This window comes from Nipponia nippon, unplaced genomic scaffold (genome assembly GCF_047370975.1).
Source record: "Nipponia nippon isolate SJK-2023a ecotype South Korea unplaced genomic scaffold, ASM4737097v1 scaffold_3, whole genome shotgun sequence".
In the NCBI taxonomy this organism is placed as follows: Eukaryota; Metazoa; Chordata; class Aves; order Pelecaniformes; family Threskiornithidae; genus Nipponia; species Nipponia nippon.
The window spans coordinates 122,008,764-122,030,769 of NW_028262347.1; the positions used below are offsets into that span (position 1 = coordinate 122,008,764).

Below are 22,006 nucleotides of genomic sequence, written 5' to 3' on the forward strand. Positions count from 1 at the left end.
ACTTTGTAGCATCTTGATTTTATGACCCTCAGAAGAACCCGCCGCTGGGCTCGCCGGGGCTCACTCGGCCGTCCGACGCTTCTGGGTTCGCTAAGGTGTATTACTGAATTTATTACCAAAAGAAAACAGAGTAGAACGGGGCGTTTCGGGCACCGGGCCGGACTCCCGGCCTGACAGGACGGCAGCTCCGCGCCCCGCCCGCCGCCAGGGCCCCGCGCATGCGCAGAGCAGCGGCGGCAGCGGCCGGAGCGGCGGGCGGGCTGGCGGCGGCGGCGGCGGCGGAGCAGCAGGGCGGCGGGGGGCGCGCCCGGGTGGGGCTGTGCGTGCTGTGCGGGCTGCCGGCGGCCGGCAAGTCCACCCTGGCCCGCGCCCTGCGCCGCCGCCTGCCCCGGCGCCGGGGCTGGGCCTGCGCCCTCCTCAGCTACGACGAGCTCATCCCGCCGGAGGCCTTCCTCCCGCGCGAGCCGGGGGCGGGGCCGGCGGGGTCGTCGCCATTGGTCAGTGCGGCTTCTCCCCCTGCCGCTCATTGGCCAGCCGGGGCGCGGCGCTCAGCGGCGCGGCGCCTGCCTCCGGCGGGGCCTCCTCGCGGCCGGGCGCCGGGGCGGGGCGGGGCTGGGTGCGCGGGCAGTCACCGCTCCGCTGCCTTCCTCCGCAGCTGCCCCGCTGGAAACGGAGCCGGCGAGAGCTGCTGCAGTGCCTGGAGCGCTTCCTGCGGGCCCTGCTCACCGGGGAGCCGCTGGCCGCCCCCGCCGCCGCCCCGCAGCCGGCCTGGGGGCGCTTCCTGGCCTGCTGCCGCGGGCAGGGGCTGCTCTCCTCGGCGGGACGTCCCGCCGCGCCCGGGCCGCTCTACCTGATCTTGGATGACAACTTTTATTATCAGAGCATGAGACACGAGGTGTACCGGCTGGCTCGCAAATGTAACTACTCTTTGCTCCTACGCCTAAGAACGTTTTCGGCTTCGTAGGAAATTCAGTTTTCCTCAACTGCCTTTAAGTACTCTTGGGGAACATCTGTTACGCTTAATTGCTAGATTCCTGCTGTACAGTAACCACCAACTTAACTTTATTGCTGTATTATTAAAAGTTGCTAGGTCACTTAAAGCCTTTCTTATCTATGTTGATCTCAGAAATTACTACTTGAGCAGCCTTGAAGGTAAAATTGGTTGTATTCTTCTTAGATTTGTATTCTTTTCAGGCTCAGAACTAGTGTAGAAGTTACTCATTCATGTAAAGCCTTTCTCGTGCGTGTTGCTCTCAGAAATTATTACCTCAACAGTTTAAAGGTAAAACTGTCTGTTTATGTTCTTTTAGATTCCTTGAGCTTCTGCCAGTTGTTTTTAGAGTGTCCACTCGAATGCTGCTTGCAGAGAAATCGTCTCCGGAGCCATCCGTTACCTGACGAGACAATATGTTTAATGGCAGGAAAAATAGAAATGCCAGATCTCAAGAAAAACGCTTGGGAACGGAACAGCCTCATTCTGAAAAGTTTTGATTGCACGCCAGAGGATAAGTATGCTACTGTATTGATGCTAGGGTTTTCAATAAGTACCATTTTCATAAACGGGCAAGTAGAAGCTTTTGACTGTATGTAAACAGCATGTAAAAAGTATTCCATGTGGTGATTTTTGGAAGCCTGTAACACACGATACGTGCCAGTTGTTGGGAACTCACCGCCATCATTCTTTGCAGAGTTAGCATCAAACCTAACTGCACTTCTAAACTGTTGTTGAAAATTCATGTAAATTGTCTGAAACAGTAAGACTGGAAATAATTGGCTGTAGTTTTCGTTGTAATTGTTTTTCATCTAACTTGCTATATAAAGATTAGTTCATTGATTGCCTCATAAATTTAACTGCAAACTTGCTTTTTTTTTCTGTGATGAGGTGTCATTACAAAATGAAAGAAAAATCCTCAGTGAAACTTGTTTGATTAATGTGGTTTACTCTTTTGTTTGTTTCCTTAGTGAGCAGATAATTAGTTTGCTGGCCACTGCTTTGGAAAATCCAGTGAAGCAAAACGAGGAGAACAGTGAACAAAAGGTAGCACTGCTTGTCTTCGCAGTCACGGCTCTTTCAGCCGATGGTGAATGAGTTAAGTTATTCCTGAACTGGATTCAGAACACCCGTGATGACAGAAATTGAGAAATAGCTAGTGCATTTCTTGATTGCAAAAGCATACGCAGAGAAGTTAATCCTATTTGAAATGGGTACTTCTGTCACCTTATTAAGTTAAACCACCGAACTACCTTTAAGAATGCTGTTACATGTTCTACAGTAGTAAAAAGAATGGCTTTTGGAGCTTTCACATCCCACTGAGGAAAATCACGTTTGCTTCCTAATGTCGCAGACGTCTGCCTCTGGCAGGCATGCAAGCACACATACCTGCCTCCGAATCCAAAGGAGCTGGTCCGTGCTGCACCAGCCACTGAGCTGCTGCTACCGTGTTCCTTGTTTTCAAAGCGTACTTCAAAAGGTGATGGCAGTCTAAATCAAATTTAACGTATTTGCACGTGTTCTCCCTTTCTGTTGGTCACCCTGGATAGGAAGCAGATCGAGCAATCTGCGCAGCTAGTGCTGTCCATCAGGCCGATCAGACGTGCAGACGCATCATCTCCCAGACAATGAAGGATGCAAAAGGTACGCGTAGCGTGTTCCCGGTGCTAGCCTGCAACGTAACACTAAACCCGTGCAATTCCCTCGGGGCAAATTGTTAAGGAATCCCAGCCCTGCAGGTGTGACTGAGGCAACCTCCTTCAGAAGTCTGGTCAAAGTTATTTGTAGAACGCGAGTCAAAGTCTGTAAATTTTGTCTTTAAACATGAAGTTGAAAGTTGAGCTTTAATTTTCTTTTAGATAAAAACATACTCCCAACTGAGATGAAGAGCCTGGCAGAAGAACTCAACAAACTCAAAGCAGAATTTTTAGAAGACTTGCGGCAAGGAAATAATTTGGAAAACCAAATTTGCGTGCAAAATCAATATTCTGACCCTGCTACAAGTGTCATTTCTTCATTCCAACATGAGGCAACCAATGTAGTTAATAAATATATTTTAAAATAATGACATAGAGAATGTTGGTGTTTTTTAAGAGTCCAGGGTGTTTAAAATGCAGTATTCTTTCAGCAGCACACCTGAAGACAGGTGAGAGGTACTGCTTTCTTCTCTGGAGGCTCATGCCCTCTCGTAACTCCTCTCCTCATACTACGGAAGAGAAATACAGTCTGGCATACTGTGTTTGACTTTGAAGATCAAGCCAACAACAAACCATCCTTAGATTTTAAATTTCACAGAAGCATAGGAAAAGTTAGTCTGGGAGGAACACCTCGAAGTTGCCTAGTCTTGTTTCCTGCTTACAGCGGGACTAACTTTGAGCGGGATCAGCTTTCCTGGAGTCTCCTCCAGCTGAGGTTTTGAAGAGCGCCTGGGATGGTGACCTGCTCTGCTCTGCCAGACGGGTAGCTGAGCATTTCCAGAGAACACGTGCTTGGGAAGGTAGGAAAACAAGAAGTGAGACAGAGTTCAGCACTTCAAGCCTGAAGCGGGTTAACAATGTACTGCAGCATCCAAAGTCAGGATGTCAGCACCTAATTTAATCCAAGTTCCCACTTCAGTTTCCTAAGCCCCTTTTTTAGATCAGGCTCTTGGCTTCTCCGCTTGTTTCCCTGACAGAAACTTTGCAAAGAACAAGAAATTTGAGATGCACCTAAATTAAGGCTCTTGAGAGTTGCATGCAGGTACGCACGCGTATAGGATTAACTCCAGTGTCCAAAGGAACTTAACATTTGGTGCTGCCTTCGAAGTATCTGACAACATACACAGCAGTTCCATATGCAGCGCCAGCCACCTTACCACAATAAAAACTCTGATTTCAGACATACGAGCATTCTTGGTAAGGAAATAGGAGTACGAGGAAACAAAGACAACGACCAAATGTGCAAGATTAAGAGTGGAAAGAAGTAAAAGAGTGTCCTGGTTCAGCACTAAAATTGAGCATTTTCAACTTCAGCAGACTGAAATGTAAATGCACTGTTCCTTGCTTACCCAAAAGGTAAGCTTACCTCCATACCATATCATGAGTTCATCAGTTCCAGCTGTCGAAGCATATGTAATTAAGTAGAATTAACATGACTTAATTAGAAAGTGTTATTTTATTCATATCTTACAAAAGCAAAGCTCCACAACATGAACTACACTAGATATAGTCATTTCAGAATTAACCTTCTCATCCAAAAACATTCACTACACAATAAAATTTATTTTACAACTCTAACAGGTTTCCTTTTTGCATACAAAATATGCTCTTTACACTGAAATACATATTATTAACAAAGCAGGTACTTAGAAGCACATACACAAAGATTGCTCAATGAAAAATGCTTCAGCAGGGAATACATTTCCTGCAGCAGAACATCCATTTGCTGTAGATTTTCAAAGAAGCTTAAAATTAATAGAAAACTTGCCAGTGAAGACTTCTAAATTACATTCCCTTCGTCAGAAAGAAACAAAAAGCAAACAAGCAAACCTCTCAAACATTCTGGAACAAAACAAATAGCAACAGATCATTTTGCTAGGAAACACCGTTGGAACGTGTCTTCCAGCACTGAGTTTTATGTTAAAATGCCAATCAACATTTTATGTCAAAATCCTCTTCATCTAAACATTGTATCTGTGAAAAAACAACTATTTTTCCCTATTAGCTGCTTCACAGTTGGTTTAAGTACTGAGATAATCTACCAAGATCTTCAGTCTAGTATTTGCATGTTCATTGGAATATTCAGTCTCAATAAGTCTGTATTAAGAGTACTATAAATAGTGCATGTTAAAAATGTCAACAAATCTCTAAAACAATCTATTACAATAAAAACAAACAAACCCACAAAGTTAATGTTTTGCAACTACAGAACTTAACAGAGTCAAGCTATGGAAAAATTTCAGCTCATTCCCAAACTTCCCTGTTAATACCAGTTAAAATGCTAATCACCACCTTATAACATAAGGGTTTGGTTTTTTAGAAAAACCAAGTTAGTGCAGTCTAGCACATGGAGAACTCAATATGAAAAGTCCTAACCCAGGACTCGATCCCACAATTCCTGACAAGTATCCCTCACTGACTCTGAGTAAGGCCTGCTTGTGCAAGGGAATCGTCAGGATCACACTCTCAAATAATTTTCCAGTACTAACTCTGGTCTTTATAGTAAATAGTACGTACAGAATTATGAAAAACTAATAGGAAAATACACCTTCCAAACCTACTCTGTAGGCAGAAGGAAATCGATGTAGTCAGCATACTGTTTGGCACAGCTGAACACGCAGTTTTATGTTGAAAAATTAAGAGTCCTTGTCCAGAGGGTGACCCTCTGCAAAGGACCAGGACATCAGCAGGGATCCACCCCGCAGATCTGGTTGCAGAACCAAGGGATGAACGCCAAAGCTTGCTGCTGCCTAAGAACCCCCCTGCAAACAGGAGCTTGCACAAGGGAAGAAGGAAAAATAGTTTTATCATTGTCCAACAGTTCATAGATGTTCAAGCTAATTTTCTTTTCCTTAGGGATTTCGAAGCAGAGACAATGGTATTAAGTCAATATTAAAATACTTCTAAATAACAATTTGCAAGGTTTGGGGTTAGGTTTTTTTTTCATACTGAGTTCTATTATTAAGAACATACGTTCCCCCGCACCAGAGGAGCCCCTCCTAAATGAGGGCCCCTTTTCAGTAAGATCATCCAGGCTTCCTCTTGCTACCGGTTACCTCTATTAGTGACCTAACTATTTCTCCTATCTAAAATTTCATTCAGGGGCATCACGGTTCAGAAGCCATTTTTCTAAATCGCCAAATCATGAGCTGACACAAAAAGAAAAGCCTGTAATGTTTACAGGCACTGCCAATGAAAGTCCTAATGGATCAGAAACCACGTAAATGGAATGGAAGGATGAAACCTCAAACATTTGCGCACACGGGAGTTAATCTCCCTACTGATACTAAGGGGGAGAAAGGCTGGAGCCGCAAACCAAGGCGACCTTGGCTGTTGTGATCGGCATCATTCGGCGCTGGAAGGTGCTCCTTGGAGCACCACCGTTTCAGCAGTTGCCTTGGAGTTGCTAGAGCCTCGGAATAGAAGTTTACATCATCTATCAAAAGGCAAGGAAAATGACTTCTACAAATTACTAATTGTAATGGTCTTTAACAGTAACGTTTGTAGTTCTAATATCGTATTTTAGCCAAATATAGATTTTAGAACGTGTCAACGTGTGATCAAAAGAGAGCTATCATTTCTATTATTCTTTGACTGGAAGCGTCACGTTACAAAACCTGTACAGGAGCAGTAACTTCCAACTGGATTCCAGTTCAGTCAACTTTTAGTCCTCAAAACAAAGGACTCTGTATGGTTATGCATACAGAGTTGCAGTTCTGCTTATAAAATAAATTTTAAAAGTATAAAGCAACAGAGATATTCTGGAATTATAAAGAGTGTCATTATGAAAAATGGAAATTACATTCTCTTTTACAAATCCACTGCAATGGATTTTGAACCAGGCCTGAAACCAAAAACATTTTTAGGAGTGACAGTGCGTCATCATTCATCTTCACTACATTGGAAATACTTCAATGGCATATTTTTGACCTCATTACTACAAGACTATGTGCAGCCAAGAATCCAGTTCCTTCAACTGGTTACTTAAGCACAGAAAATTCAACAGTAGGTAAGTTAGGTAGAGAGAAACATATTCGGTTCCCAAATTTCTAATTCATTAAAGTCAAAATTACTTCTAAAGCTAAAATTCTCAGAAGGGTGGTTTTTCCTGCATTGATGTTACACTGAAGTCATTGTAAGTTTTTCCATTGGCTTCAGGAAGCTTTAGCTCCCATAACAAGATAAATTTGAGTAAGCCAAACATTTGCTATTCAGATTCCAACCTCTGACTGGCAGAACATTAATAAAATCTTCCTGCTTTTAACAAAACATATTTGCTGCCATACTTTGCTGATAGTAAAAGGGGAATATATAAGGGAAGCTTTAACTTGTCTCAAGTGAGACAAACTAAGGTAAAAGTGCATGTCAAAATATGGGAAAAGTAACAGTTCTTCACTTCTTTGCAACATTACAAATTCCTGTGTAGCATATTAAGAGCTTTTATTCATTTTGCTAGGATGTTTTATTTAGGTTTATATTAAAGTGCCTGTCTGTTAGCCTAGGTGCTTCTAAAGTAAGATGTACAGTATTAAAAAAAATAAACATGTGCAATGGACTTCATGTACATCTTTAGTTACCGTTTGCCACCTACCATATTAATCACAATGACTTCAAATGTTGTCAGCCGGCATCCCTTTGCCTACTACATTAACAGTTCAGAAAACCCAGAAGCCCTTCCCCTTATTTCTAGCACACCAAACGGACAACAAATCTGGGGGAGGGGACAAGACAAACTGACTTCCAAGTTAGCTGAAGCTTACGATAAACTAGAGTATACAACTTTCAAACATACAGGCAACCTATCAGTTGTAGCTTGGCCCGAGAGAAAACTGAACAAATGATTTTTAATTTGTAAACCTCTTGTTTGTTTCTATTAGAACTTCCATCAGCAAGACAGAAGTCTAATTGTGCAAATTTTAAGTATCTGTACAAATTAGTTTAAGGCAGTTAAAAATCTCATGGAATATATATTAGTTCTACAAGCTCTTTATTATGACTGTTTAAAAATTACCTCCTTTTAAAAAGAATGACATGTAAAATTTTCCTAAGTGTACTTTAAAATAAGGTGTCACGTTTAATTTTTCCTTTGTATAACTAGTGAATGACAAGCTTCTAACTCCTTCCTTTTTTCCACCAGAGTTTCATTCACAATAACCTGTTATCTTCTAGTTTTGTGAAGAGTTTTAAAAATAATAGTTAAATTAGTGTTTCAGCCCGAGCATGAAGAGTTTAGACTATACTAAGCAAAAACTTATTAACCTTCATCAGATTAAAGCAAGTTTTACATCCAATTTAATTTGTATGTGAAAGTTGCTTCTGTTTGTTTTTCCAGTTTGGAGTAGTAGCTAAGTTTTTAAGGATAAGTATGTCTCCAAAGTAACCACGTGTGTCATTGCATTAACCTTTCCTATTTTATGGTTAATATATTTTGTCTTGCCTAGTAAATAGTATGGTAATTGCATCCTATGTTTCAGGACACACGCTCTGCTTCTACATTTGCAGAATGTTTATTGGGATTAAGTGCAAGCGACTTAAATTTAGCAACCAAAACCTGTAAATGCATTCCAATTCTTATAGCACTCCCTCAGCTTTTTTGAAAGGCTACATATAAAATATCAACCACATCTTATACAAAATTTCCCTGGCAAGTTTTACGACAACATAGAAATAAATTTGCCTCCTTTGTCGAATTGATTAATGTGAAGATTCCTTATGGGAATGTGCAAGCTTTACCTTCAGCAAGTATGAAAAATATACTGTAATATGTTAAAAAACTAAATGAAAGCATGTTCTCAGTCAATGTTGACTATGTTGGCCTCTTGCAAAATGGCAAGCAAAGTCATACTTATTTTTACACTTACACCCACATATGTTGCACTGAAAAGGATTTTCAAATCCATGACATCCCATGTGAATAGTATAAAGGATATTGTCCGCAAAGTACATGTCACAGTGTTGGCAGTGATGCAGAAGCTGAGGGTCCTGAACCGGAAGGGTTGGAGCTGGAGTACTTGGTTGACTGTTACTTATGCTGGGAGTACTGGTGTGGGCACTGCGATCACTGCTGGGACCTGCCACGGGACTATAGTTCCTCTGATTGTGTGTAGGCCGAGGATCTGGGCTGGTTGGAGATGAACTTTGAGGAATATTTGCTGACACAGCTGAAACTACTGCAGGTGCAGCAGGCTGCTGTATCATGAAAGGCTTTTCATCTTGACAGGAAACAACGTCAGGAGAGGCTGGATTTTGGTTTTCAGGTGGCAAGCTAGATAACTGTCCGGCTAACGTAGAAAGCTGGTTTAAAGGATTATCTACCATGAGGTCTTGTGGATCTCTTGGCAACCCACTGCTCTGGGTTGTTTTTGTCATGCTCTCATATGCTTCAGTCTGGATATTTGGGATTTCATGAGTGAAATCATTAAGGTAGTCTGGTTTCTGAACCACCATGGAAGGTGGACTCAAATTAATTAATGCTCTTCTGCTGTACCCCAAATTGCTGGTCTTCTTCTGCAACCCCCCCCACATTTTCTTGCTGCTTAGGGAAGACCTTGTACCCTTGATAGGCACCATTTTATGTTTGCGCCTGCGGTGGTGAGATAAGTTGCTTCTGTCACTGCAGCGAAAGGAACAAAATTCACATTTATATGGTTTTTCACCAGTATGCGACCGCATGTGAGCTTCTAGGTGACGTTCATAAGCTGATGCAAAGGGACACAAATGGCATCTGTGCGGCTTCTCACCTGGAAAATTAAAATAGATTATACTACAGCATCTCAGAGTGCTTGAAAAAGGCTTGTCGTGGAACAGAAAGTAGCTAACTGGGAGCTGCTGATCAAACAGTTTGGCTTCAGAGTCACTGCTAGTCTTGAGTTTAGCTGGGTATTTGGTGGAAGATCGGAGTGAACTGACATCTCTGCTTCACCCAAGTGACAGTAAGCATAAGAAAAAAATGTGACCAGAATTAGCGTAACAGATAACCTGACTAGGAATTGCAGCAATGATGCCAAGGACTGAACGCAATGATGTTTGTGTGGTGCTCTTAACTGGATCCAAACTCTACCTCACCTGTAAAGCACATAGACAGTTGGCTACAGGAATGTCCGTACCACCAAAATGTAATCATTCTTAATGACAACTGTGTTTAAAAGTTGAGGGAGGGTATCCTTTCGGTATCTTCCAAACATTCCTACTTTTAAACATCCTGGAACTATTATCTAAATAACCTATGTGCACATGCATCCACTCAAGAACTGAATTTTGAAAAAGGATCCTGTGGCTGAAGAGTTATTAAAGAAAACAAAAGCCAGCTAATCTCTGGACAGCTGTGTGCTCTCTCAGACATGACGGTGCCAGATATTCTCCTTTCTGATAGGTAGAACTTTGCTCTTCTATTAAATGATATTTAGAGATATTCACATTAACACTTTTAAAAGTACTCAGAAAACTTTCAAACATAATTACAGGCCAACACATTTGTAACATACTTTGGGACTTTTGATTTTCCTGTCATAGACTGATCTTTTAGGAGTTTTCAGATCCAGGTCTGCAATGCTAGAAATGCCTGAAGGATTTAATGCATGTTCAGGTGCTGAAATGAAACATCTTCCTATCTAGAATGCCAGGTCAATTTCTAAATCACTGTTGTGCAACTGATTCTCTTGCCACACAGCACAACAAACTCCAAAAAAAATGTGAGTGGGCTCCTTCTCTTCAGCCTTTATGGGGTTTTTTGAAGCATTTTCTACTATTTTAAATACAGGGCAATACATCTGTGTTGTGGCTTTCAAAATCCATCTAGAACGATGGTAAAACCCAGAGATCTGAATGGACCAAGGGCCACTGTTACACTGCAAGCACAGTACAGGCCCCGTAAGATGGCATGCAACTGACACAGAAAGCCCTTCCCACATTGAGCATCCCACAGTTTGGAATCACAACCTCGGATACTGGATAGAAGATTCCCCCCCCCCATCACTGGCTCTTCAAGAAGAAAGCAAGCAATTTTTGTGCTACCTCTAAGTACCTTATTTGCACCAAATGAACCCATAATTTCTCCGTAAGCACATATATGTATTCAGATATATATGTGTGTGTAAAGATCTGGAGATTTGGTACAAACAACGATGTAAAAAGACTGACAAACTCCCTGCATTCACAAAGAGCTTTACAATCTGCATGGTCTTATTTCATTCTAAACTGGTTACACACAGATAAAGATTTGTGTCCCATGTTGCACGCCCTTAATACAACACAGCTGGTGAACTACTAATTATACTGCTGTCAGACTCAGCATGAAATGAATTCTGCAGTAAGTTGCATTTAATAATAGTTGCGTGATCATGCCTGGGTCATAATTACTTTGGCAGATACCTTGCTGCACTTGCATGTTATCCATGGTACATTATCTATTTACTTATATTGCTCTGAGGCTACGAGTCAGCTATCACTTCCCTATTTTAAGGCTGAGTCAGTCACTCTGAGCCTTCGTAGTCCATGCAATCCATCTCCTGGCCCTTTGCCACGCTTCCCTACCAGGCTTCTGAGCAAAACTACACTCAGGTCTTGGATCTCCTTGCCCTTAAATGAAAAAAAGAAAACCAAACCAAAACAAAAAAAAAAAAAAAACAAACCAAAACCCTGTCCCTGTTCTGGAGTCCCCTGTCTCTGTACAAAGAAACAAAGCAGGGCTTCCTGAAGAGCCATTAAGGTAATAGCAAATGCCATCGGGACAGATGCAATGCTGTATTAAAATTAAGGACATTAAATGTATTGTAAAAAGGCAAAGGGGAAATGTTTGCTTCTGAATAATGACCACTGGGTCAGAGATTTTTGAGGACATTTCTCAGCATGCTCATTTTTGGTTGGAATCTTTCTTGCTTTTGTATATATTATGTGACAACCATGCTGAAATGCTCATAATCAGCAGCAGGTATCGTTCTGCTACCTCTAGCCACTTAGTGACCTCTGCTCCCTAAAGTAGCAGCAGGTTAAGAAAGCATTCTGAAAACACAAAGGAACTGTTAACCTAAGATCTGAGAGTATACAAAAGGTAGGCAACTTCCTAGAGTAAGAGAAGGAATGCTGACACTATACCAATACCCACAGTTCAATACTTAAAGAAGAAAGATTTGATTTTCGCTCTCTAGCATGTCCAAAATTTATGACATTTGATATTAAGTAACAACACATTATTTCAGTCATTCTGTCTGAGGAACCACACACACACCAAAGCCATCAAAAACATCTCAAGAATCCGCAAACACACAGTACCAACATCTTCTAGGAGCAATTTATGGTTGCCGTCACAGCTCTAGCAGTCCATCTGCTCATGTTGACAACTGGCCAGTAGCAACTGTGGGCTTGGGAATGCAAGTTTTTAGATGGCAATAGCTATATGCTACTGAAAAGACATGACATTTCAAAGTTGATGTTAATTCTACATCTTTAAGTACCATTTAAAAGTCATCCTAACGTGCTACAGTGAACGGCGTAAGTCTGCAGTACAGTTTCTCCCGCTACATGACCCTCATTTCACAAGCTCAGAAACAGAACTGCAGAGAATAAAGCTGTTGAAAGAAAAACATGTCTCGTTGTCCAAATACCATACGAGGCAAATGGTAGGTGAAGCTGTAACAGCTTTATGAAAAACTAGACCAAAAAAATGCTCCAAAACACATTCGTGCTTTGCAGATCTGCAGCAAGCCATGGCATTAACTCTGTGTCAAATGCAGGCACACAAGCCACTGTATTTTATCCACTATCGGAACTACACAAAATTTCCACTGGGAATCTGACAACAGCAACAGCTACACACAGAGGTAGCTCACAGTAGCACGAGAAAAGAATTTACAAGATCTTCAGAGCCTGAACATCAGAACTCTGATTTCGAGTTGGTTGCCATTTTCTATCCCATTACGCCTTGTCGAAACAAGCCAACACTGCAGGGCCAGCGCAAGGAGCACTGACTTCCCCAAAATACATCCTGGAAGTTACTGTGTAGAAGGAATGGTTCACGGCAAAGTGAAAATCTGACTAACAGTAACTGTACCTGAAGAGAGCTACAATTGCATCCAAGTTACAACCACGTGTCTCCTTCAAAGCGAGTCCCAGAATGCCACCTACCCAAGACCACTGAAATGATACACTTAAAAGTTTTGGGACATTCCATACCAAAATGGAAACCCGTAAAAACTTCCATTTTTTGCAGAATACAATTTTTTTTTTTTATTACTCTAGTTAACAGCCATAAAGTCTTCTGTATTGGTGTAACATACTCAGCAGGCACCAAAGTCGGAATTCACGAGGACCTTTCATTTTGTTTTCTCTTTTGCCAAGAACAGAATCAGAATCGTTTACGTTGGAAAAGACCTTTACGATCATCAAGTCCAACCGTTAACCCAGCGCTGCCACGTCCACCATTAAACCATGTCCCTAAGCACCACATCCACAAGTCTTTTAAATACCTCCAGGGATGGGGGCTCAACCACTTCCCTGGGCAGCCTGTGCCAGGGCCTGACAACCCCTTCGGCGAAGAAATTCTTCCTAATATCCAACCTAAACCTCCCCTGGCGCAACTTGAGGCCATTTCCTCTTGTCCCATAGCTTGTTATTTGGGAGACCGACCCCCACCTGGCTACAGCCTCCTTTCAGGTAGTTGTAGAGAGCAATAAAGTCTCCCCTCAGCCTCCTCTTCTCCAGGCTGAGCACCCCCAGCTCCCTCAGCCCCTCCTCCCCAGCCTTGTGCTCCAGACCCTTCCCCAGCCTCGCTGCCCTGCTCTGGCCAAGCTCCAGCACCTCGATGTCCTTCTTGGAGTGAGGGGCCCAACACTGAACACAGGATTCGAGGTGCGACCTCACCAGTGCCGAGCACATGGGGACGATCACTTCCCTAGTCCTGCTGGCCACACTATTCCTGATGCAAGCCAGGATGCCACTGGCCTTCTTGGCCACCTGAGCACACTGCTGGCTCATGTTCAGCCGGCTGCCGACCAACACCCCCACGTCCTTCTCCCCTGGGCAGCTCTCCAGCCGCTCCTCCCCACGCCTGCAGCGTTGCCTGGGGTTGTTGTGACCCAAGTGCAGGACCCGGCACTGAGCCTTGTTGACCCTCCCACAGTTGGCCTCGGCCCATTGATCCAGCCTGGCCAGGTCCCTCTGCAGAGCCTTAAGAAGGGATGTGGCAATGCAGACAGAGCTCTCACTGAAACATGCAGCCACCCAGGTCTCTGGCTGCAGGGAGTGCCAGAGCCTTGCTCTAGTGACGGAGGGCTCCCGAGACAACACCTGCGTGAGGTGCGAGCAGGTGGAGGATCTACTCAGCATGGTGGCAGAGCTGAAAGAAGTAGCAAGACTGAGAAGTATCAGGGAGTGCGAGAGGGAGATAGACTGGTGGAGCCACTCCCTACCATCCCTGAGACAAGCACACCAGATGGAAGAATCAAGAGAAGGAGAAGGTTAGGTTAACGGTTGGACTCGATGATCTTAAGGGTCTTTTCCAACCTTAACAATTCTATGAAGTCAGAGCTGACTTCATGAACAGTTCAGGATATTCTAACCTTTATTGTGAGTTTTGCTTTTCACTTTTATAAACCCAACAGTGGCAAATGCTCTTAAGCAAGCCCCAGTAAATATTTTTTCTTTTCATTACTGTTATTAGTCACCTATTTGATGATATGCCCTCACATCTGAATATTCTACCAATAAGAAAAGTTTATTCTTATTACTATGTTTTGTACTTCCACAGCTAGGATGTTGCACAAAACGGGTATATTTTCATAGCTAAACAACAGAGGAGGAAAAGCCCCTATAAATCCCAATGTGGCATTTCACTTTTCTGATTAGCAAGGAAAAACTAAAAGTTACGTTTAGGGCCCTTCAATTTACACTGATGCTTTCATGCTCAACTTTACTCCCATATAGAGTTACTTCAAATTCACTAGTCTGCAATAATAAATGTAAGTAGGAATTTGCATAATTTAAATAGGTACATGGCCCACCTTTAAAAAAAAGGTACTAAAAAACCTCAAAAAACAGTTCTAATTGTTGAGTAACTCTAAGAACTATCACACTGCTTGAAGATGCTAACTCCTCACATGCAAATCATTATGTTAATACCACAATGTCTCACAGCAAAGTACTGCAGAATATTTCATACCTGTATGAATTCTGATGTGCTCTATGAGCCGTGCTGTTCCTTTGCTGGCATAGTTGCAGTATCGACACTTTAACTTTCCATCAAATGTCCTTTCAAACCCATCCACTAACATTCCTGAGTTTTCATCCAGTGAAACTTCAACAGAAGGGTGATCCAGACCATTCTGATCACCTTCTGTCCCAGCTGTGAATAATGCAACAGAGATTTCAATCAAGAATCAGTGGGATAGTATCTATCATGCTGTGAGGATATGCCAAATAACTTTTGCTTCTCTATGCCCTTCGTCTTTAAATATACAGAACTATATGAACATACCCTCATTAAAACAAAGATACGTACACATCTTTTGTGATGTGAAAACGACTATCAGAAATGCTTCCATACAATTGTAGTAGTCTGCATAACTATGTGGAATGTAAACAGTGCACTCATTCTCAAAAAAATAAAATTTGATAGCGCTGAAATCAGCTTACCTCCCTGAAGAGTCTCTGCTTCCTTGTCTCCACTAACTGATCCAGAAATCATATTTACATGGTGAGTCTGCTGTGTAAGATATTCCTGAAAATCTTTTACAAAGTCCAAAGGTTCTGGCTTCTTTTCACCCATATTCACGCTGTATGTTTACAACCTCTTGTGCCTAGAAGGAAAAGTATTTTCAAAACACGAGTGTCACTGAATTTGAATGCATTCATAAAAATAAGGTTTTTTAGTGGGTTTTTTGGTTTGTGGTTTTGTTTGTTTTTTTTTTAAGTGAAGGATTACTTTTATCATACAGCATGACTCAATGAACAAATTGAAAACCATAAGAATATTATTTTTATGATTTTTAACTCATTAAAGATCACCAAGTTACATATTACTGGGGAAACCATTTTCAGCCACAGTAACATAAGGACAATATCAACTTGGATAAAATGATGTAATAATCAAAATCAACTTGCCTTTTTGTACTGGGTTTGCATGGCAAGGTTTTGGTAGCGGTGGGGCTACAGGGGTGGCTTCTGTGAGGAGCTGCTAGAAGCTTCCCCTGTGTCTGATAGAGTCAACGCCAGCCGGCTCCAAGACGGACCTGCTGCTGGCCAAGGCCAAGCCAATCAGCAATGGTGGTCGTGCCTCTGGCATAAGATATTTAAGAAGGGAAAAAAAAAAGTTTCTGGGCAACGGCAATTGCAGCCGGAGAGAGGAGTGAGAATACATGAGCAGAACAACTCTGCAGACACCAAGGTCAGTGAAGAAGGAGGGGAGGAGGTGCTCCAAGCACGGGAGCAGAGATTCTCCCACAGCCCGTGGTGAAGCCCATGGTGAGGTAGGCTGTGTCCCTGCAGCCCATGGAGGTTAGCGGTGGAACAGAGATCCACCTGCAGCCCGTGGAGGACCCCACACTGGAGCAGGGGGATGCCCGAAGGAGGCCATGACCCTGTGGGAAGCCCACACTGGAGCAGGCTCCTGGCAGGACCTGTGCACCCGTGGAGAGAGGATCCTAGGCTGGAGCAGGTTTGCTGGCAGGACTTGTGACCTGCGGGGGACCCACGCTGGAGCAGTCTGTTCCTGAAGGACTGCACCCCATGGAAGGGACCCACGCTGGAACAGGGGAAGAGCATGAGGAGGAAGGAGCGGCAGAAACAACGTGTGATGAACTGACCACAACCCCCATAACCCTGTGTCGCTTGGGGGGAAGACGTAGAGAAATTGGGAGTGAAGTAGAGCCCGGGAAGAAGACAGGAGTGGGGGGAAGGTGTTTTAAGATGTAGTTTTTATTTTTTCATTACCTTACTGGTTTGATTGGTAATAAATTCAACTAATTTCCCCAAGTAGAGTCTGTTCTGCCTGTGACAGTAATTGGTAAATGATCTCTCCATGTCCTTATCTTGACCCACGAGCTTTTCGTTATATTTTCTCTCCCCTGTCCAGCTGAGGAGGGGGAGTGATAGAGCGGCTTTGGTGGGCACCTGGCGTCCAGCCAGGGTCAACCCACCACACTTTTTTTGTTTTTTTTTTAAAATGGATCATACCTGAATTTCAGTTCCCTGCTAAGTAGCAAACATGCTCCAAAATGTACTCCCAACAGGTCAGATAGAAAGCACAGAGCACAGCTTCTCCACTTTCCCTGGAAGGAAAAAAGGAAATCTTAGTCCATTATTCTTCCCAACCCTCATGAGTTGTAAGAAAGAAACTTGAAAATATATATATATGTTTTGAAAGACAAGTTTTAATACTCTACTGCTATAAGTTTTATTAAAACAATTACACTTCCAGCAAAAACTTTTCAAAGGCTGCATCTACTCCTTTGTGTATCTCACTGAAAGACACTTCTATCTCACTGATTGTTTGAATAGTTTCTCTGATGAACACATGGCTCCAAAAAATTCCAGAGTTGGGTAAGTCAGTTATGGCAACTGTAATGTTGGGAAACCAACTGAACGTTGCTGATTAGCAAAGATGGAAAGAAGCCTTATAGAAAGCAGTACTTCACAGTTCTCCCAAAATTCTAGTTTCCTGTCCTGCATAAAAGTCTTAATCCATTTCATTACCTTGCATTGAGATAATAAAAATATTCACTAGAGGTCAGTGGTAATGCTCTTTTCTGGCACTGTAAATGACAAACCTCTAGAGTCTCAATTTGCAATGAATTTCTGGAGACAGAATTTAGGATTCAGTTGGAAAGAGGGCAATGAGTCAGTCACATTATTATTCCTGCAGATTACAATCAGAAATAATCTATAATGCTACATTTTCAATAAGAATATCTTTTTGTTTTCCAATAGCTACTACACAAAACATTAGCTGACCTACAAAAACTCAAGTCCTGAGTTCAAGACCACATTTAAACACATTCTCCTGCATGTTCAAAGTTATTTATAAATGTTAGTTCATTTTTCGGCATCCAGATGAGTACGTTCTTTCACATCATAGCTAAGTGTGCTCACCTATTATTATTATCACCATTAAGTCAGTTTTGAACACATCTTTACATATCAATTTTCCCTACCCTCTTTCAGGTGTCACTAGCCTCGTGTAGGCTTAAGTTAATTTGTGTTCCATTTGTTGGTGTCTCCTGCAATAAAAAAAAGGATATAAATTAAAGATATGGAAGAGAAATATAGGCCAATGTAATGTAGAGTACTGACCAGGGCAACTTTCACCAAATTATAATAATAAGAAATAACAATTTAAAATTAAACCATTCTAAATGTTGAATGGTTCAACATGAAACAACGCTAAAGGTCCATATTTTCACAGAAGAATCTGTGTATCCCTTTGTGTAAGGTACAAAAACTTATTTGATTGATTACTTTTATAATGACATTTAATTTTTAAAGAAAATTACATAAAATTTTTAAAATCTGATTGGGGAAAAGACATTATTTTGGGAATCAACTGCATAAAACTTCTTTTCTCTGCCTCACCGATTTGAGAATATTCATCTTTTTTTTTTTATATCAGTGTAAGTAAACTGCCACAAGGTAACAACCACTTCAATCCTCTACATTTGTATGCACAAAAGAACTTTTTGTGATTTTATGTGGTATTTTTTTACAGCTATACAACCAGCAGCTCCCTTTTTCAGGGAAGAAGGATATCGATGAGGTGCTTGCTACGTCGCTACTGCAAACTATTAAATGCAGTTTTAATTATTAGAACCTGAGCAGACCAGCTCGTGTTTCACGCGCTCGAATGGGCTGATCGCACCAGATGTCCCTCAAGTTCTATTTATACAAAGTATTTTCTGCATAGACAACTGCATCTTCTCCAGCTGTGTACACTGACGGGTTGAATACTGGTTATTCATTTTCTACGCAGGCGCAACTGTTGGATTTAATATTAGTCACAGTGCTGATACGCACTAAATTTATTGTCTAAGAAGCACTATAGGATGGGCTAGGATGAAAGGCATTATGAGTATTTTACCTGAAGAATTCTGCTAAAGAGAATAATTCAGACACAGTAAAACCAGCAGTTTAACACACACAGTAAGAATTCATACTGCAGTAATTATAAGAGAATAAAATAACATGGCTATGAGATGTGTATGCATCCCATTTTCTTTTAAGGAATTAAGGGGAAAAAAAATGGGGGGGATCTCTGTCCCAGCCTCATCTTTTCCAGTTCAAATGACTGAAAATTAACGTAACGAAGGAGGAAGGATCCCAAACTCTACCCAAGCCCTTCCTGCTGCTTCTCAGGGAGTTTTGTGCCTGGGAAGGCGAAGGGGAACGGCAGCGCCGGCGGCGGCCGGGCCGAGCCCCACCACCTGTCACCGGCTACGGGAAAACCGCCGGTCGCCGGCTGACCCGGGCCCTCCCCGCCCCGCCGCCCACCCGCTCCGCGCCGGGAGCCGAGCGCAGCCTGCCGCGGCCAGGCGCCCCCGCCGCCCGGTCCCCCTCACGTCAAAGGGAGGCCCCAGCGGGAGCCCCGCGGCCGCCGGGCAGGCGTGTCACGGTTACCGCCACCGCCCCAGCGGCGGTGCGGGCCGCGCTGCCGCCGTGCTCCCCTCACGGTGGGGCGGGTGGCGGGGAGAGGCCGTCACTCACCGCCGCCGCCCCGCACCCCGGCCGCCGCCCGCCGCCGCCGGCGCCGCCATGTTTGTTGTGCCTCCCGCCGCCCGGCCCGGCCCACCGCAGTCTCGCGAGACCTCGCCGCGGTCGCCGCGCTGCCTGCGCACCGGTGGGCGGGACGGGCGCCAAGATGGCGGCGGCGGCGGCGGCGGCGGCGGGCCGTTGGCTGGGGAGCTGCGGGAAGGTGAAGCGGGGCTGCCGAGGGAGCGGCGGGCAGGGGGTGTCCGGGCGCCGGGGGGAACCCGCCTCGCCTCGCCTCTCGCCTCCTCTCGCCTCAGACCGCCGCGTTACGGCTGCCCGAGGGGCTGGCGAAGGGGTCCCCGGGGAGCCGCTCGCTGGGAGCTGACGGGGCGTGGGGTCTGCTCGGGCCGTTCAAGTGCAGCTCTGCAGGGGGTGAGGGTGGGTTTGGAAAGGCCTCTTCTCCTCCTGTCTTGCGTTTTTTTGTGCGGAGAGGTGGTGTTAGATAACTTCTTGCTAAGGAAGGTTCTTTCAGGTCTTGTGAAACGGCTTGTAGCTGGAGCAGCCCGCGGCTGGTGGGGCTGTGAGGGGACGGCACAGTCCCAGCAGCAGAGGTGCTCCGATGTCTCCTTTGCTTACCTAAGCAGGCAAAAGACTCCTGGCATTGTAGGGGTAATCAAAAGACAAAGGAAACAAGCAGAAAACCTGGGCTTGTGCCACACGCATGCCTTTGCCGTGCAGAGCGAGGAGACGTGCTGGCCTGGGGCCTTCTCTGGCAGCTTGTGGCTGTGTTGTGACAACTGAAATAAAGAAAGCCAACGCCATAAATGAGGGCAAGCAAGCTTCCTGTGATGGAGCTTCTCTGCTGAGAAATAGGAGCTGTCTGGGAGCCAGCTAGGACTGATACAGGAGTGGAAGTCATCAAGGACAGCAGAGTGAGCTTAGGAAAATATATTGCTTTGGCCTTTTTTTTTTATTTATATCTTAATGGTGCTCCCAGGTCCACCAGCATTAAAATCTCGTTTTAGATTGTAAAACAAACAGAAGGAAACCAAAAGAACTGATCTTTAAAGAGCTGAAGTGGAGGTAAGAATTGAGATAAACAGAAAAATCAATGTTATCAGCAACCCAGAAACCAATTTTCAAATACGTGTGTTTAGTAGGGCAAGCAGTCTGAATCTTGTAGCAGCATAAATCTTTACCTTACCTACAGAAAAAGAGGGGTAAAAAAAAAAAAGCAGGGAAGCAGTAGCAAAGCATTTGAGTAATGTACATGCACTCTAAATAACTGTCTGAAAGTTAGTAATACTATGTGACTGCATGACTTCAGAGAATAAAAATGTTAACAGTAATGTAGTGACTTGGGTTTTTTTTAATCTAAATGTTGAAATAAAAAATCATTTCTAAAATGTGCTATTACTCTGGCATACCTATGGGTTGCTGCTCTGTGCGTGGGTGTTGCCAATGTAAGCCCTGTGCCTTGGGTCTATCCTACTGGTTTTAGGACTTTTCAAGGTAACCTTGTTACGAATATTCCTTTTGTCCTCTAGCACCATGTCAGTCGGGTCTCAAATAAGTGTTTATCAAACCGTATCTGCATGTGTGCACTCAGGGCTGCCTTTGTTTCTCCTGCCGCAGTAGGGCACCTTTCTCTGCCGCTCTCGAGTGGGTTGGTTGCAGTGGAAGAGCCTCCAAGTGAAAGCTCTGGGGAGGGAGGAAAGCCTGGGGTGAGCCCTAACTTTCTCAAAACCTTTGGCATTGTTGCCAAGAGCAGGCCTGCTATAATGGCTGTAACCTCTAACAAACACTGAGCCGTTTGCTGTGTTTGAAAGCTGCTGCTTGCTAGTCAGGCTATTGGCAGGTCCTCTCAGCCAGTACAGCCCTGTGCACGTCTGCTTGGCCTCGCTGAGCTGCTTTTAATCAAGTTTGTCCAGTTTCCCATTTTCATGAAAGAACAGGAGAAAAATCTGTGTATTTTTTGTGATCTACAAAATCCGTGCTTCCTGTGTTGGACAGGGCAGAGTTCTCTGCATGCATTTAGTGATGTGTTCCCCTTATGGTGGGTTATGTGGTCGATAATTCTACATCCCAGTGTCAGGTGCCGTCAAATGAAAGTAGAGGTAATCCCAGAGTGCTACCAGTTGTTGATTCAACAGTACTGGTTTATTGCCTACTGAGCATACCTACTTGCAGCTTTCCAAAAAGTTTTGTCTTCTTAAAAAGGCACCGCGCATTTTTCCTGACAGCTTTTGGTCAATACTGGTGAAATATTCTCAGTGATTCGTCTTTGGTTATGCCACCATGAAAGAAAAATGCTCTTTTCTTTGTACTTGTAAATAAAGTAGTTGAAGAAGGAGAATGTATGTGTGATTTGTAATCCTATAACTGCTCAGGAAGCATACTGTGTTAAATATATATATGTGTGTGTGTTGTGTGTATACATAGGTTTTTCCCTTCTCAGGCCTTGCTAAGAATATGGACTTACGCAGGTGGATGTTTAATAGTCTTACACATCTGGGTGTTGAGTGACCCTACCATAGCTGGATGCTCTGCGAATAATTCATTCCTGACTGACAGCTTCCAGAACATGGTTCCCTTGGGTTTTGTCTATTAAAGCAACTCTTTCTTTGTTTTTCTGTGAAGACCTACG

The 22,006-nt window shown here is 43.6% G+C and overlaps 3 protein-coding genes across 10 annotated transcripts in view; 2 read left to right on the forward strand and 1 right to left on the reverse strand.

Annotated features, from left to right (window-relative positions):
* Positions 1-218: 218 nt before the first annotated feature.
* Positions 219-3,071, forward strand: PSTK (phosphoseryl-tRNA kinase). The gene is made up of 6 exons (XM_087767221.1): positions 219-497; positions 656-917; positions 1,311-1,509; positions 1,963-2,038; positions 2,542-2,635; positions 2,851-3,071. The coding sequence occupies exons 1-6, from the start codon at positions 219-221 to the stop codon at positions 3,054-3,056; spliced, it is 1,116 nt and encodes a 371-aa protein (XP_087623347.1). The 3' UTR covers positions 3,057-3,071.
* Positions 3,072-4,125: 1,054 nt separating this feature from the next.
* On the reverse strand, positions 4,126-19,454 carry IKZF5 (IKAROS family zinc finger 5). 5 transcript variants are annotated; one of them, XM_087767217.1, is made up of 8 exons: positions 19,375-19,454; positions 17,832-17,897; positions 16,855-16,949; positions 16,612-16,753; positions 15,784-15,957; positions 15,316-15,479; positions 14,843-15,025; positions 4,126-9,428 (listed from the first exon to the last, which is right to left on the reverse strand). In XM_087767217.1, the coding sequence occupies exons 6-8, from the start codon at positions 15,446-15,448 to the stop codon at positions 8,485-8,487; spliced, it is 1,260 nt and encodes a 419-aa protein (XP_087623343.1). In that variant the 5' UTR covers positions 15,449-15,479; positions 15,784-15,957; positions 16,612-16,753; positions 16,855-16,949; positions 17,832-17,897; positions 19,375-19,454; the 3' UTR covers positions 4,126-8,484. The 5 variants fall into 5 exon arrangements, with proteins under 5 accessions (XP_087623343.1, XP_087623342.1, XP_087623341.1 ...); XM_087767216.1 differs by lacking the exon at positions 16,612-16,753; XM_087767215.1 differs by lacking the exons at positions 15,784-15,957; positions 16,612-16,753.
* Positions 19,455-19,475: 21 nt separating this feature from the next.
* Positions 19,476-22,006, forward strand: part of ACADSB (acyl-CoA dehydrogenase short/branched chain) — a 29,448-nt gene continuing 26,917 nt past the window's right edge. For 3 of the 4 annotated variants that reach the window (XR_015706791.1, XR_015706792.1, XM_087767222.1), the window contains exon 1: positions 19,476-19,582. Coding sequence is in view for 1 of the 4 variants with exons in the window: in XM_087767222.1 (XP_087623348.1) it covers positions 19,529-19,582 (54 nt within the window). In the remaining 3 variants the exon portion in view is untranslated. Of the gene's footprint in view, positions 19,583-19,798; positions 20,443-22,006 lie in introns of those variants that run through there. The other variant, XR_015706794.1, reaches the window with a different exon arrangement.

Excerpts from the sequence above, each read along its gene's own strand:
- IKZF5 (XM_087767215.1), bottom strand. The coding sequence starts at position 15,448 with ATGGGTGAAAAGAAGCCAGAACCTTTGGACTTTGTAAAAGATTTTCAG. Across the intron at positions 15,026-15,315 it reads AGCAGAGACTCTTCAGGGAG|CTGGGACAGAAGGTGATCAG; the intron begins GTAAGCTGATTT and ends CATTATTCACAG. Across the intron at positions 9,429-14,842 it reads GCACATCAGAATTCATACAG|GTGAGAAGCCGCACAGATGC; the intron begins GTATGAAATATT and ends TTAATTTTCCAG.
- PSTK (XM_087767221.1), top strand. The coding sequence starts at position 219 with ATGCGCAGAGCAGCGGCGGCAGCGGCCGGAGCGGCGGGCGGGCTGGCG. Across the intron at positions 1,510-1,962 it reads GATTGCACGCCAGAGGATAA|TGAGCAGATAATTAGTTTGC; the intron begins GTATGCTACTGT and ends TTGTTTCCTTAG. Across the intron at positions 2,039-2,541 it reads AGGAGAACAGTGAACAAAAG|GAAGCAGATCGAGCAATCTG; the intron begins GTAGCACTGCTT and ends CACCCTGGATAG.